The sequence below is a fragment of the Dacryopinax primogenitus genome (genome assembly GCF_000292625.1).
Source record: "Dacryopinax primogenitus strain DJM-731 SS1 chromosome Unknown DACRYscaffold_14, whole genome shotgun sequence".
Lineage (NCBI taxonomy): Eukaryota > Fungi > Basidiomycota > Dacrymycetes > Dacrymycetales > Dacrymycetaceae > Dacryopinax > Dacryopinax primogenitus.
Genome location: NW_024467211.1, coordinates 585,498 through 600,587, shown reverse-complemented (window position 1 = coordinate 600,587; position 15,090 = coordinate 585,498). Strand labels below are relative to the sequence as shown.

Below are 15,090 nucleotides of genomic sequence, written 5' to 3'. Positions count from 1 at the left end.
TAACAGATCTGTCCTGGAACCCCACCTGCTGTCAACAGCCTTGATGACCCTGGACCAACTGTCTTCTACAGTGATGAAACCAAGAGATGCAAGATGAAGACGTTTGGACTGATAATGTTCTGACTCAGGAGGGATAGCTGATTTGTTTGCATCCAAGACATAAGGAAGATAGTCAGGAACACCAACCCTCAAAGATTGGAAGCAGTTGGTGAAACGAATGATGTCATGGGAGGTGGCAGAATCAATCACATGTGATGCAGTATGACACTTTTGATGAGGGAGGGCAACAAAAGAATTGGGAGACAGACAACATTTATTTGCCAGCTATGCCTGGAGGAAGCAAAACTGTATCAGAAACAATATATGCCAAATAAAGAGTAACAAACACACCACCTGATTACCAGTATCAACCAATGCAGTGGGCTGAAGATAATGAAACATAAGAAGCAAAAATACAGAAGTCATAATGGGATAGACTTACTTGGACATTGTTGACAGCATGTAGCACGGATGGGGGTGTATCCAGAGAGATGTTCAGAGGACCAGGGGAAGTAACAGGAGCCAAACAAGTGAAGCCAGACATATGATTGACAGATGGGATGGAGGGTAGACTGTTGTCAACAGAATCCTTGAAGGAAATGGTACCAACATGGATAGGGTCAGACTGAGGTCCAGTAATGAGCAACTGATCCAACACTGAGGGATGAGAAGAAGACACAGAAGGAGCATCCAGCTGGAAAGATGTAACATTGCTGATCAACACAGCAGAGTAAGAAGGGATAGAGGGGCCAGCATCAATTGACCATGTGCTTTGAAGAGCAGAAGTTGGTGCATTGGACATCATTACAACCAATGTGGAGGGAGTGTTGATGAGCTGGTTGACAAAGGAGGCAACATTGCTGTCATCACATTCCCCAAAAATGTTGATGACAAAAGCATGGTGCATATTGTAGCAATACTCTTGGCCTAAAAGACAAACAATATTGCAGTTACTGGTCATGTTGGGCCACTTGCTAACATCCTTGTTGAGGACAGATTTCAGAGTGTTCTGCATATATGCTATAAGGAAACAGTAGGAGAAGGAAGATCATACAAGAGCCTGTGCCTTGAGATTGTCTGTTGATACTGGCCTTGATGAGTTGCTCCCACAAATGCAGCACAGTTGAAGGCATGGAGGACATCTTCAATGAGGTCAAACTTGAAGAGGGAAAGGACCAAGATGTTCAAAACTTTAAGAGAGACATACGGAAGCAAAAAGAGTGCACATAAGGAAGTTGATAGAGGAAGGAAGCAAAAAGTGGGCCAAGGGTTTACATGTGCATTGAGCAAATATAAGGAAATGAGTCAGGGGTGAAGGTAAAGAGAAAAGCAACCAATGAAGAAGTGGAATGGCCCAGAGCATGCAGCAAAGGAGTCCCATGGGGCGAGGGCCAATTAAGTGACTGGTAATACCAATGAGAAACATTAACACCAAGGTGAGGATTGTAGGACACCAAACACAGTGAGAGAGATCAACATTTACTGTATTGTAGTTAATAATCCAAATTCAACAAACAAAAAACAACAATCAGATATGGACCAAAGCATGGTACAATGTAAGCAGACACATGATAGAGCTCACAAAACCAAGACTAATTATCGACACCCATATGAATGTTCACAAGTTGATGGTGAGCAGATGCAAGAGAAACAGTGTTGTCAATGTACTCAATCACAACCAAAGATGAGATAGAATTAGCTGACAATAAAGCCTGAATGCATTGCAGACAACCAAGTAAGATATCGGCCAAGGGGACTAGAAACCACAAGAATAAGTACCATTGAAAAAAGACAGGAGAGCGCATTGACTGGTTTTTCAACAGTGTTACAATCTGACAATTTCTGTTTCTTCATTGGTGGACTGGACAAGGTATTTCCTTGAGCATGCTTGCCAGGATGAGGAGACAGACCCAGGTTATGAATAGCTTGATAGATCTTGGCATCTAGAGATAAATATGAGAATGACAGTAAACAAGACACAAAAGGATAAGGGGGATCACCATGCTGCAACAAACAGGTCAGATTGGCTTTCCAACAACTGTCACATCCCATTCCAGACTTGCAAGTATGCTTCACAGAACCGGAACAACAGACACGTGCAGTATCCACAACCTAGGCAATGATCTGCCTGACATGCCTTTTGAGACATTTTTCACACTACAAAGGCAATGAAGAAATGAAGAGCTGAGCAGCATAAGACATACCCAACAAATGCCAAGAGGAGGAGATGGGTCAATCTGAGCTACCATGAGTATGAGACCACAACCAAAAGACAGACACAACACACCTTCAACAGAGAATCATGACAGTCATGAGCACATGAACAACTCTGAAGAGGTGATAAAGAAAATGAAGTGAACCAAAAAAGACACTACTGTAAACAACAATAACATCAACAAATAAAACAAACATAACACACTGTACACACCTTACAGCATCTGAAGGAAAATCATTGCCAGATAAACCAGACACAGGTGAACCCAAAGAAACAGCAGTAAGCAAGGGTTGATGGGAGTGACCTTGAATAGAAGAGCCTGATTGAGGAGAGCCACCAGACACATTTGCATTGGACTGACAAGAGGAATGAGACAAAGGACAAGAACCAAAGGAGCTTAAAAGAAGAGTACACACATGGGAGTCATCCAAGTCAAGAGATGAAGCCACACAGCTCATAGCAGACTACAAAAGAAAGCATAAGCATCAAAGACAAATGGACCAAGATAAAGATGCACACTGAACTGAGCTGACACAAGTGTATCTTGTGCTGGCAAGATGGACTAAGAACAGAAGGTTACTACAGAAGACAAAGAGGAAGACATACACATACAGACCAAACAAAAAGAGGAACAGAAGAGACATCAGCAATAGATGATCCAAACGGCATGACCTATAAGGAGATTAGCTTCAGTAAGTGAAGCCACAGCAACAAGAAAACACACAGAGTTAACAACAGATACAGTCTCATCCAACATGGCAGACGCAGGTAAAGCATCAATGGGGGAGACCTCATCATCCAAAAACATGTTCTCCAGCTAAACAAAATGTCACAATGGAGAGATAAAAAAGAAAGAATGGGACAAACAATGCTTATAGGATCACCAGAAGCCTCAACAACCTTCAACCTATCAAGCTCTTGATGCAACTCATCTGCATGGATCCATGCATCCAAGTGCTTCTTCACAACCAAATACCAATCATTGCCAAACAGATCTTTAAGGTGAGGAGAGAGACGGAGGAGGGAAGGCAGATGACTGTAAATATGGTCCGCAATGACAGATTTGAATTGAGAAAGCCAATTTTGGCCAAGCCACATGAGAACTTTTGGAGTAAGCTCATCAAACAAGCATTCACACACTCAGACAAAACAGACTGAGATAAACATAAGTTTAAGCAATGAAGAACAAGAAACCAAATTTACCATGCTTGATGATGAAACACAGGGATGGGTTATGAGCAACCAATAAGCCTCATGACCAGGCATAGATGCATGGATGATGTTCTTAAACTGCTTCATTGTACTAGCCAAAATAGGAAGCAAACCTTCAATGATGTTGGAGACAGAAGATGAAGAGACTGCTTCATTGACTGCAGACAAGGAAGGGGCCATTGTAGAATCAAATTTGATGAGGACAAGAATGAATGAAAGGGACAAGGACAAGGTAAACTAGTGAACAGCAGCACAGATGGTTGACCAAGACAGCACAGCATATCCACTAGGCACAAAGATGCAACCAGATGATCAGAAGAGAAGGAATCACATGCATATACATGGAGAGGGAAGCAAAAAACGAAAGACAGAAAGAGGAAATGAGAGATATCCAGTAGTACTGTAGGGAGAAAGTACGGATGAAATGACCCGTAAATAGAGAGCGGAAGAAACTGGCACAAAACACACAGCCGAGAGGGGAAGCGGAGAATAAAAAAGGAAGCAAATAGAAGAAAACAGGTTTCCACAGAATAAAACAAATTTCCATAAACTCTCCTACACGAAAAACCTCGACGCATTCCCGGAATGACATTAACCTACCTCTTACGAGCTAGGTAATTGTTCAGTACGTAACATTCATCCGCATGGCGATATACTCGCCCGCCGTGATCGGCTCGTACTTCTTGGGCACCGTTTCGCTCCAGCATCCGGGTATGCAGTCGATCACGGTGTCACGGTTAGCACTGCAGAAATAAGGAATTGAGTATCTAGGTGGCGTCATGCGCACTGTGGCGCCCAATGCGTCGATCTTGTCCGTATCCTTGACTGGCGGCGCACGAACGCGATGCAATGTCGACTTAAGTACATCGTTGGACCAGCGCATCAAGAAATCGCCGATCTGCACCGGCGCATCAGGCGAGGCAAGCAGAATAGCGGCACAGGACGCACATTGACAATAAGGGCACCACGAATAGGCGGAGCAGGGCTGAAGATGCCGGGATGGTGAGGATCTTCCACCTCGAGTCCACCGCAATCATCTTGAGAAAGCATCGTGAGTGTTCCAAAGTCAGAGTGAGCGCCGATACGCTCCTTCTCGCCACCTCGCAGTGCACTCTCCTCGACAGGCGGATAGTGCAACAGCCGGAGTTGATTGGTTGAATCAGTATGGTAGATGTCGAAGAAATTCTCGTCTATACCCATGCCCAGCGCGATCGCGTGCATCACTTCCATCTGGGTCTGCCGTGCGGTGGTGAAATACTTGACACAAAACTCGCGGAATCCACTGATGGCAGCAGGATCAGGCCAGAGATTGGGGTACTTAGTGTCGGCCTCTGACCCGGACTCGAAGGATTCCTTCACATCAGGTGCTTTGCGCAGTTCAGCCAGTTTCTCCTTATCGAACACCATTTGAGAGACTTTCTCCTTTCCAATGCCAGAGTAGCCACGGTGATACTCGCCACTCGGAGGATGAGGGCATTTCATCTTTTCCTCGAGGGGAAGATCGAAAAACCTCTTCGACTATAAGAAACATGCTCTAGGTGAGTTCATCCTGATACACGCATTTTTGCGTCACTGCTCACCCATGCAAATGCATCATCCATCATCTCCACAGGAATACCATGGTTAATGAGATACACGAAGCCAACTGTGCGAAAAGCATGGAAAACTTGCTCGGCGACCTGTTTCCTCTGCTGTGGCGAGGTCGCGTTGAGAAACAGGCCGAAGTCGATAACAGGGACAGGAGAGTCTTGAATAGAGGGCATTGTTGGGTTGAAGTTCGCGACAGAAAGCAGTCAAGAAGCGAAATTAAGCGTTCGTCGAATGTGGTAGAGTTGGGTCCTCGATAAGAGTCCTATTTAGTCTTGTGAACAGAATTGTGGAGCGAATAAGCTGTTGATCATATATTGTCTAGGTCGGACTGGTGATTGCCGATCTCTGACGAAAGCGGCCGGGGTATGTCACATTCGGAGATCGATGGCTCTCCAAGCAATATCGGCAACACAAGAGAAAATGAAATTGAGCCTAGTGCCCTTGCTGTGAGGCCGGTTGATAAGTTGCCCAGAGTCGGAGACCCAGGGTGGTCACGTTGCAGAGAGGTAAGTCATCCTGTAATAAAGGATCGGAATTTAATACTCTGATCAGCTTCCGCAGAAAGAAGCGCCCGGCTAAATATTTTTTTGCCCGAATTGCACCGGTCTGACCGCTCCATTCTTGTGGTAACGATTGGCTTTGCACCGGCTTTATTAGCTTTGCCTATATCGGATACCTCAAAAGGAGTCTCGGAACTCAGGAGGTCTGGGCAACGCATGCGAACTATTATCCTTTCGAGGCTTGAACTCTAATGGCGGCTGTTCGGCGTCGGCTTCGGCTTCGGCACGAACTGGGGGTCGCTTGCTCTCAGATATTACAGTATGATTCTTTGTTGAGTAATACTGAGGTTCTCTCCTGGGACCAATCCTATCTCCCAGTCACGACCGGGCGCCTAATCCTGCTGGTTTGCATGATAATGAGACCAGAAGAAGACTGTCATGGGACCAGCCGTAGAGACGATAAGCCGAATCTGGTCAGCTGCCTCTATTCCTACATAAAGACTCTTGGATACATGATCTGTGGACTTCTTCACGGGTTGCTTCTTCTCCACGATTTCAACCATGTTCACAAAGGAGAAGCTGTCGTACTGGGCAAAACGGCTTAAAGTGTAAGATATCCCTGTGTGGCCTGCGACGCTGCTGACCGCAATTTGTAGCCCCGCCGACGAAGACGCGCGGTACAAGACCGACATCTGGTGCAATCGTGATCTTATTCCGATCCCTAAGGAACGTCGAACATGGGGCATCTGGGGATATTGTGGCTATTGGACCGTTTCGGGGTCCTGCGTTTCGGCTTGGACTATTGGTAGCACTATGCTTTCTTATGGCTTGAACGCCCAGCAGGCCATGGCATGCATCGCTGTCGGAGGTGTCATTACCGGCTTGCTCGCAATTGGCTGCGGGTGGATGGGAGAGGTGCATCACATTGGCTTCACCGTCTCATCCCGCTTCTCTTATGGTATGCGAGGCGCGTATATTCCAGTTATTATCAGATGTGAGTCGTTTTCACTCGCAGGCTTGCCGCTTTCATCTCAGGGTGAAATATAGCCTTCACGGCTTGCATGTGGGCCGGCTTTCAGCTCTTCTGGTGCGGTCAGTCCATCTAGGCACTAATCGGCGCTATTATTCCCGGATTTGAGGATGGAGCGCTCAAAGAACTGTTCTCCGAGACCTCCCAACGTCCCAACTTGCTAAGAACGACTTCATCGGCTTCATCATCGCATTGATTCTTTTCGGATTTCTTGTTCTTGGTAAGCGTATGCGACCTTTCCCTTCATTCTTGTTGATTTGTGTAAATTACCGCCTGAGAAGATGCAAAAGCCTTTCATCGCATCATTTACAACATTCGTGGGCACTATGTTCGGAATGCTTATTTGGGCCGTGCACGCGAACGGTGGCTCTGCCGGACCTCTATTCAAGTCCGCTGCTACTACAGATAACGTCGGCTGGGCTATCATGTATGGAATAACAGCTATGATCGGATCCTGGGGTGCCGGATGTCTCGGCCAGAGTGACTGGACAAGGTATGCCAACAGGTGAGACATTTCCAACATGCGCTGTCCGCACCTCATACGTCTCCAGACGCGGTGCCCCTACGCTTTCGCAATTGATTTTTGCTCCGATATTTATCACTATTACTGCCTTGATTGGCGTCGTTGTCACGTCCTGCACCGTTGAGATACTGGGGTTGGAGACGATCATATGGAACCCCATCGATTTGCTTCCGGTCATCCAACAATTCTACGGCAACTCTTCCGGCGCGAGGGCAGCCGTTTTCTTCGCTTCGATCGGCCTCGTTCTTTCACAGCTAGCCATTACAGTGGTTCTGAACTCTGTATCCTGCGGCATGGATATGGCCGGCCTCGCCCCCCGGTGGCTGAATATCCGCCGCGGAGGCTACCTGATGATCATCGTCGGTGTTCTCGTCCAACCATGGACTCTGGTTGCAACTGCTCAACGATTTTTAACCGTTCTGTCTGGCTTCAGAGTCTTTATGGCGCCCATGACAGGTACGCATCCGAAAATTTCTCTTCTGATGACTCATTTTTTTATAATTGGAAGGTGTTATGCTTGCCGACTACTTCGTCGTCCGGCAGCGCAAGCTGAAGTTGAACGACTTGTACCGTGGGGACTCAACGTCAATTTACTGGTATAATCGGGGATTTAATTGGCGTGGATTTTCTGCATTTGGCCTGGGTTCTGTTTTCCTTTTCCCCGGATTTATTGCCGCCGGAGGGGGGTACAGTATCCCGATTGCTTGGCTCAGGTTGTTTAACCTCACATTCATCCTCGGTACTGTCTTCTCATTCATCGCTTTCCTTATTATCAACTATTTCTTTCCACCACCTGGTCTGGGTGAAGAATCGCCATTCTACCTCGATGGAGCAGACGATTATGCGACAAAGGGTGATTGGAAGGCGGAGATTGGTGCAAAAGACGAAGAGTCGGCCTCGGAAGAGAAGGCAGCTGAAACGGAAATTTCGGAATTCCCGGTACTTTGATAATAAATACAGAAGATGGTTTTCAACTTTCATCGTCTTGTCGCAATCTCAATTTGCTGTACTGAGGAAAGAACCTGCCTTGAGCCGAAACTGATGGTTTACGGGTAGTCATATTTTCCCCCGATTTCTGTACGAGCACTACACGCGAGAGGCAATACGAGATGGAATGAATGGCATAGTCTCCTTTTATTCCTCCTGTTTTGCATGATTTGCGGTTTACACGATCGATGTAGGCTGATCACGTGATGGACCGGCCCATACCTGGGTGGCAGGGTCGTGTATCAAGACTTGTTTTGAAGATTCTAATTCTACGACACATGCAGATCTGTGTGAGAATTTGAGAAACAACTCCCGGGAGACGAATAAAGAGTCCTGTGCCCTAAAGGAATGTACTCATTGACCTTTTGGTAAACCAAACCTGCTCCGACGAACTCTCATTATGCAATTTAACGCAAACTGTCCAACCTAAATTGTAAATCTGATTCCTAGAACATTATCCTGCGCTGCTGTCAGGGCTTAAACAGAAATACAGGCAGTATTACAAACTCACAAGTGTTTCCCACTGTTCCTGATTAAAATGGTGCGCAGTGGGACACAAGGGGAAAGCAAAAAATCTCCTGGAAAAGGTCCGTGATTCATTCTAAAATGGCCTGGACACCTCCACTGGATGGCTTTGGAGGAATTCTCACGGAGATATGCAGTTGGAATTCTTGGCAAACACGGAACCGAGTGTTCAACTCCACGCGGAGCATACCCACTAATTGACTGAGAACGTGCGTGACAAAGATGTCACGCACAAGCTCGGATTGAAGATATCCCGAAAGATTGGATTGGCTCAGAAAGGTGAGCCTGCTAATCGCGGGAAAGGTTACTTGGAATGCCGATCTCCAAATCTAGACCATCTGTCACTGCCAAGGTGGCAACCGTCAGTGATGCACAATGACTGAAGCATCAAGGTCCAGTGACGCGAGAAGTGTATGAAAACACCCAGGAAAAGGACTGCGCGGGCAGGATAGCGTAGACACAAGAACAGCAAGACCGCCCTTCCCGGCGGTACAGAGACGTATCAGTAGAGGCGCCTATCTCGATTTGTATGTGGCGCTGCGGTTGTCCAATGTTCGCGAAAGTTTCCAGGTAGCTCGATCGGATAGAGCTCCGTTTGGTTGACTGAGCCGTGGGGCTGGACCAGAATTGCACAACTCCTGCGGCATGACTTGAGGAAGAAGCGCCACAGGCGGGGTAGCCGTGTGTCCCCAGTGGAAATGGCGCAAGTGGAGGCAACATCCAATGCGGTATATCGCCGTTTGAAGTTGTTCTATGTCGTCAGTGTACGTGCTTTTGCCACGCGCCGAAGTGCCGGACAACTAGCCAACGCCCAGAGGATAAGGAAATGAGCTGTCGCAACGGAACATGATCCGCGGGGATGAATGTTATGGAGCATCGATATACCCAGTACGGTAGCGAGATGATATGTGCAGAAAGGCAACGAGTGAGTAATGCAGCATATTTGCTGTGCGCGGCAAAAATTGAAATCGGGTAACACATCAGAAAATCTTCGTCCAGATTGTGGTGCGTCGCGCAGGATATTCATATCAGATACAGCAAGGGATCCTTAGTCCGATGGCTCACCAGAAGGCATAGCTTAATAGGCAAAGTGAATACCGCGGTAGAAATGTTTGCTCCAGAATGCAAAGGAAGAGAAATTCCTTCTACATGCAGCTAGAGGGCGTGAATCCTGTTGTGTTTGCTGGAAGAAACATGACCGCCAGCCACAGGTTTGGAAATCCCATGTCCGGATGAAGGTAGGAAGCGAAGCAGAAGCAGGCCACGAGACGTCGCGAAAAATCGTGTGGCTTCGTCATGCCTCGTGGGGTGACGTGACCAGCACAGGCACAGGTTTGTTTTGCGATCCCGCGAGGCGCACCAAAGCGTTCGTCCATCGTTTTGGGTCGAACAAAGCGATATGGCCCGCCGATGAATTTGCGTGCCAAGGTTGATATTGAGAGTAAGATGCTGTCCTTTTCGCATCTATGCCGTCTGGAAATGGATCTGATCAACATGACCGCATATGTATGTGGCGATGCTGCGGCGCTGGCAAGAAGCATTCGGACGTCCGAATCCCCGCGGGGGTAAGGGCATGTCGAGGCAGGTGAAGAACGAAGGTGCGGGTACGTTTGGGCCGTTCCCCCTTTGCCCCTTAGCGTAGAGTCGCCGGCGAGCGCAGGAAATTGCCAGTGCAAGCAAAGGGGTCGGATATACCGGCAGTAGAATGCCGGCTTGCGCGCCTGCCTGTCCAGCTGCCCAGGCCTAGGCGGGAGAGTGCGAAAGGCATACGTGTACGCGTGCTTGCCTAGGCATGCAGGTCTCCCGTCCTCTCCCTCTTGTTCTCAGCGTTCAAGTGACTCGTTCCGCTTGCGCCCTTATCTCACTCTCCTTATCCTCTAATAAGGGTACAACTCCCCTGAGGACTTGACGTCGTTTCCCACCGCCTCCTCGACCACTCCCGTCGTAGCCTTTCGACTCTCGTGACCATGTCTACCCGCATCTCCATGCGCGCTTCATCGCGCTCCTCTAGCAGAGGTCACGGCGTGCGCCCCTCTTCGTCCCCAATGGGCCGCGTCCCGCTAGCAAACGCAGCTGTATTTGTGAACGGCAAAGGCCGGGTGCATATGGGTGCGTCCGACTTCCTCTCCGTCCCCGCTGGCTCTCCAGGGTCTCGGGGCACTTGTTCGTACGACCATCATGTCTAACGGTAGGGTGTGCACAGTGCCGCTGAGGATCATCAACCGCCCGATTATGCCAGAGATAGACGAGGAGAAAGTGACAACGTTTATGGAGGATATGGAGGTACGTGTTGCGCGATTTATGGAAATGCTGCGTTCGCTGCGGCTGCTTTCAACATTCCTTTCCCTTCTGATTTGTCTTTACTTCGGCTTGTCCATTGCGCCATTTGTTGACTGCGTGAGTCCACCCATGCTGACCTGATCCGACAGGCAGGGGACGACTTCCCGCCAATCGAGGTCCTCCGTGTCGTCCTCCCGCCAGTAGACGACGGTGAGATTGAGCGGCGGTACTATTTCTCCTTTGGGGGTTGTCACAGGTATGTTTCGTCCCATGGGTTCTGGTCACTTCTTGTTTCGTGTTTCGATCGGGCTTTTCGTTTTTTGTGGCCTACGGGCTGGGAGGGAGACGAACCACGCGTCGCGCTCGCGCATGTCGAGGTGCTGGTTTTGGCAAGGCCGCTGGGCAGTGATGTCTCCTCTGCTGGGCCGCACGAGTTGTGTGGGAGGGACAAGCGTTGGGAAAGTTCGGGGTGTAGTTGCCTAAGGGTTCGCCGAGCCGCAGAGTCGACGACAACGTCTAACTCTGATACTGATTGTGGCCGGATCGGAAAGAGAAGTGTCGCGTTTTCCCACGCGCACTCTAGAAAGCACTCTTGAGTGGAACCTTTCGTTCAATCAAACGCTCCTTCTTCCTTCAGTCGAAGAATGAGCTAATATCTGTGATGCTCAGGTACGAAGCCTGCCAGCGCCTGGGGAGATCCTCGATCAAGTGCAAGATAATCGACGTCCAAGGGCACATTATCCGGCAGCACCTAGGGGCGAGCTGTCCCTTCTGATCCGGTCCATCCAGTCTGGGCAGCAGGAGTCGTAGTGAGAGGGGAGGTGTTGGTGGGCGCTTATGGCGGGCCTGAGGGGCGCCCAGCTGAAGGAGAGGGAGGCCGAGCCTGTTTCGGGTTGGGTTTCGGGCATCCAGAGGCTCAGCATCCGGCATACGTGCCTCCGTTCCTCTCTGGAGCTCCAGGCTGTCGACGTCCTCAAGGTATGTATGGTGTGGAGCGGCCTGGCCAGGTGGATAGTTCGGGAAGGATGAGGAGAGGAAGGTTCTGTTCGGTCGCTGTTTTTTAATCACTACTGACCCCATCGTTTTGCAAATAAACTCACTTATCTATGTATTTGTACGCATACCCCCGTCTATCCTGAATATCAATATTTGATTACTGTATTCGGGTTTTATACTTGAGACTCGGGCGAGACGGTCAAACGGGCGCTCGGCTGGGTATGCTTGATCATCCTGGTCCCTTTAAAAAAAGGACTGGGCTCCACGATGAATTTATATTGCCGAAAGCGGCATGTTGTAATTGCTACCCTTATGAAGTCATGATCGGGGTATTATTGAACAAGGGCGCAGAGATGGAAGCGCTCATTGGAAGGAAGAAGCGGGCGGAGCGGAATCAGAGGGCGGTGAGAAGCGGGAGAAGGGGAAGAAGCGAATATAGAAGCAGAGAAGCAGGTCAGGGACAGAGGAGGGGTTCACGGTTAACATAGAGGGGGTGGCTCATCTAACGAAACACTTATGCTTGCCTCTTATTTATCTGGGATTATGGGACTACTTTGTTACCCTGTTCTCTACCTTGACTGCTGAATTGAGAAAATAATCTGAGAGTTGACAATAGGAAGGACAAGTCATTAATTAGGCACGATTGAACAACCCCTTGCAATTGTCGAGGGGAGAAGTGCACGGTGGAAAAGTGGAAAGGAAGGTCACATATCCCGTGGCTGTCATCCTTTGTTCGCCCTCTTATTACCCTTCCATCGGGGCACACAGCCCTACCCACTCCATCTCTCTTCACCACCCCTTCATGCCACCGTTCGACCACCCACCTTCAGCGTTCGTCCAACCTCGCCAGCAAGGAGAAGCACACCAGTTTCCTCTTCCTCCATCGAGAGGATCGCTTAACCCACCAAGGTACTGGCAGCCAACGACATGGTATGACACCGCCGAGGTGGTCGAGTACGAAGGGCTGCGGTACCAATGCACAGGGGCCCACGTCTCCGGGGAGAGCCTGACGGTGAGCATGACCTCATTCCCTATTCCGAAGCAGGCTCACGGGTGTGATGAACAGCCTAGGAATGCGCTGGCCACGTGGATTCCTGTGGAGAAGCCAGATACGCCCGCGCCTCCTGGAGAATCACTCGCTCTGACCGCCCCTTTCCCACAAGTGCAACTATGTAACGAAGGAATGGACGACCATGGTTTCATACCGCCGACAGAGCCGCCCCCGGAGTACCCGACTCCTCCTGGCTCACCACCAAAGGTGTACGCGGACGCGAGTGTACAGACGGACATCTCCTTCCCCCCGGACGTCACTTTTCCCGCATGGATGTTTACCGCCTTTCCCCAATCTGGAAGTATGACTTTCGCTCCCCCGCCGGGCAACCCATGGCTTCCCACCCAAGCAACCTTTTCAGGCGCGACGCAGCTACAGCACCATCCATTCTCTGCATCTCAAGCGTACATCCGCCCCCCACAACCCCCGATATACGCACCGATGCCCCTGCACCTCCCGCTGCGCCTCCCACCCTCCCTCGAGTCCGTCCTCGCACCCATCTCGGACCCGCTGGACGCGCGGTACCGTTCTGCTCGGACGGCAGAACGCGCCAAGCAGGGGATGAGCAGCTTCAGGGGCGAAGTAGCGGGCGAAAGAGTCGTAAGGAGTCATGCTTGTGGTGTGTGGGCGTTCGGCGGGGCAGGGGAACGAGATCGCGCGCTTGAGAGTGAGAGGGAAGCAGCGTGGAGGGAGTGGGGTACCCGCCCGGAGACTTGGCTCAGAGCTGCAAGGGCTAGGAGAGCAGCTTACGCAGTCCCTGGGGCTGTTAGGCCGCCCATCCGGTGGGTATTAGTCGAGGAAGGTCAGAAGATACCGGAGGACGCGCTCCAGACGGGCGCGGAAGCGACGGGGGAGCCGTTGTACTCTACAAGGGTGTGGTGGCAGGGAGGACTTCATTTGGGAAAAGTGAGCGCATCCCTTGATTAGGAGTGCGAGAGCTGACTCAAGTGATCAGGCTGCGAACCATATCTATAATTGTAAGTCTGTCGCTCTAGCAAGGGATGACGGCTCATTAACGTAATGCGATAGACGCCTCTATCTCCTGGGACTCGCAAGAACACACCACCCCAACGTTCGAAGTCCTCTGCGGGCCCTCAACACACGTCCAATGGCTCGAAATCCCACACGGAACACGGGTGACCCCTTCCCTCTTCCACACACTGAGCGCCGTGGAAGGAGGGCGCGAAGCAACAGGAACATTCATCTTTGTTGCGCAGGGAGAATATGGGTTCGGAGGGGCGGTCGGTCTGCATCCTGGCAAGGCGAGCGCGGGGGACGACCATGCTTGTATTGGGTATGGAGGGGGTGAGGTGTGGATAAGGCCGTTTAGGCTGTTGGTGTATACCCCTTCGTCTATGGGTTGAAACTGGACGGACACTGGCTCCTTGCTTGGCTGAACATTTTCTGGCTCTCTTACTCTTGTTCCCCCGCGACTGCTCGCTTTTCTCAGCATATCAAGCCAACATACCCCACATTTCACAGCACACGTGCGCATACACGTCGAGTCAACGAACGAACATCTACAGACGGAAACCGACAGACCGACGAACCTCCAAGCCCCAAGCCACCCGCACATCATACGCATCATATCACATATTCACGCCGCACGCGTTACCGCTACCTTACTCGCACATATAACCGGCTTCGCTCCTCTAGGGGTGACGAGCACGGTCCGGCTCTACTTGGTTCCCACACCAGCTTCATATCCAAATCACATGCACATACAGCACGTCTCTTCGGTTTGCTCTTACGACTCCGGCTCTCGGGACTTCCCGACAACGGACAAGTCATGCACGTTTGGCTCTCTTTTTTGGACTATTTGTCGGTGTGCGCTGGGCTCCATGCGCAATAACACGTCGATCCGCACGCGTTTGTACATACCTTAGGTCGCTTAATTCTCCCGGCAGCTTCTTGCGCCAACACGCTCCAGCACTCAGCCCACAGGCACACGAACACAAGCATGCACGTCGTCCTCTCTCTATCGACTGACACTGACGCTGACATCAGGCCCGCATGAAGTACGACGTATGATACACGTAATCTCTCTTCAAATCCTTGTGCTTTGACCTGCCAGCGCTTGGGGACTCTTTGGGGAGGACGGAATTTCTCTTCTTGCATCCTTGCCACTCGCATATCGAACTC

At 50.0% G+C, this 15,090-nt stretch overlaps 6 protein-coding genes across 6 annotated transcripts; 3 read left to right on the top strand and 3 right to left on the bottom strand.

Annotated features, from left to right (window-relative positions):
• Positions 1 to 324: 324 nt before the first annotated feature.
• Positions 325 to 1,000, bottom strand: DACRYDRAFT_17068 (uncharacterized protein; the record flags this gene model as incomplete). Its single annotated transcript, XM_040771252.1, has 3 exons — positions 325 to 345; positions 391 to 423; positions 482 to 1,000. The coding sequence occupies 3 exons, from the start codon at positions 998 to 1,000 to the stop codon at positions 325 to 327; spliced, it is 573 nt and encodes a 190-aa protein (XP_040626889.1).
• Positions 1,001 to 3,789: 2,789 nt separating this feature from the next.
• DACRYDRAFT_23547 (oxidoreductase) lies at positions 3,790 to 5,506 on the bottom strand. The gene is made up of 3 exons (XM_040773277.1): positions 5,047 to 5,506; positions 4,415 to 4,984; positions 3,790 to 4,364 (listed from the first exon to the last, which is right to left on the bottom strand). The coding sequence occupies exons 1-3, from the start codon at positions 5,227 to 5,229 to the stop codon at positions 4,089 to 4,091; spliced, it is 1,029 nt and encodes a 342-aa protein (XP_040626888.1). The 5' UTR covers positions 5,230 to 5,506; the 3' UTR covers positions 3,790 to 4,088.
• A 611-nt stretch (positions 5,507 to 6,117) lies between these two features.
• DACRYDRAFT_90066 (uncharacterized protein) lies at positions 6,118 to 8,057 on the top strand (the record flags this gene model as incomplete). Its single annotated transcript, XM_040776942.1, has 6 exons — positions 6,118 to 6,164; positions 6,213 to 6,550; positions 6,726 to 6,799; positions 6,868 to 7,091; positions 7,138 to 7,565; positions 7,618 to 8,057. 6 exons carry the CDS (start codon positions 6,118 to 6,120, stop codon positions 8,055 to 8,057), a joined length of 1,551 nt encoding a protein of 516 aa, XP_040626887.1.
• A 2,742-nt stretch (positions 8,058 to 10,799) lies between these two features.
• DACRYDRAFT_81619 (uncharacterized protein) lies at positions 10,800 to 11,907 on the top strand (the record flags this gene model as incomplete). Its single annotated transcript, XM_040776520.1, has 3 exons — positions 10,800 to 10,904; positions 11,051 to 11,157; positions 11,571 to 11,907. The coding sequence occupies 3 exons, from the start codon at positions 10,800 to 10,802 to the stop codon at positions 11,674 to 11,676; spliced, it is 318 nt and encodes a 105-aa protein (XP_040626886.1). The 3' UTR covers positions 11,677 to 11,907.
• A 792-nt stretch (positions 11,908 to 12,699) lies between these two features.
• Positions 12,700 to 14,503, top strand: DACRYDRAFT_101090 (uncharacterized protein; the record flags this gene model as incomplete). The annotated part of the gene is made up of 3 exons (XM_040767519.1): positions 12,700 to 13,854; positions 13,904 to 13,925; positions 13,978 to 14,503. The coding sequence occupies 3 exons, from the start codon at positions 12,700 to 12,702 to the stop codon at positions 14,310 to 14,312; spliced, it is 1,512 nt and encodes a 503-aa protein (XP_040626885.1). The 3' UTR covers positions 14,313 to 14,503.
• Positions 14,504 to 14,531: 28 nt separating this feature from the next.
• On the bottom strand, positions 14,532 to 15,087 carry DACRYDRAFT_23542 (uncharacterized protein). Its single transcript, XM_040773276.1, has one exon. It carries the CDS (start codon positions 15,079 to 15,081, stop codon positions 14,764 to 14,766), a length of 318 nt encoding a protein of 105 aa, XP_040626884.1. The 5' UTR covers positions 15,082 to 15,087; the 3' UTR covers positions 14,532 to 14,763.
• Positions 15,088 to 15,090: the final 3 nt, after the last annotated feature.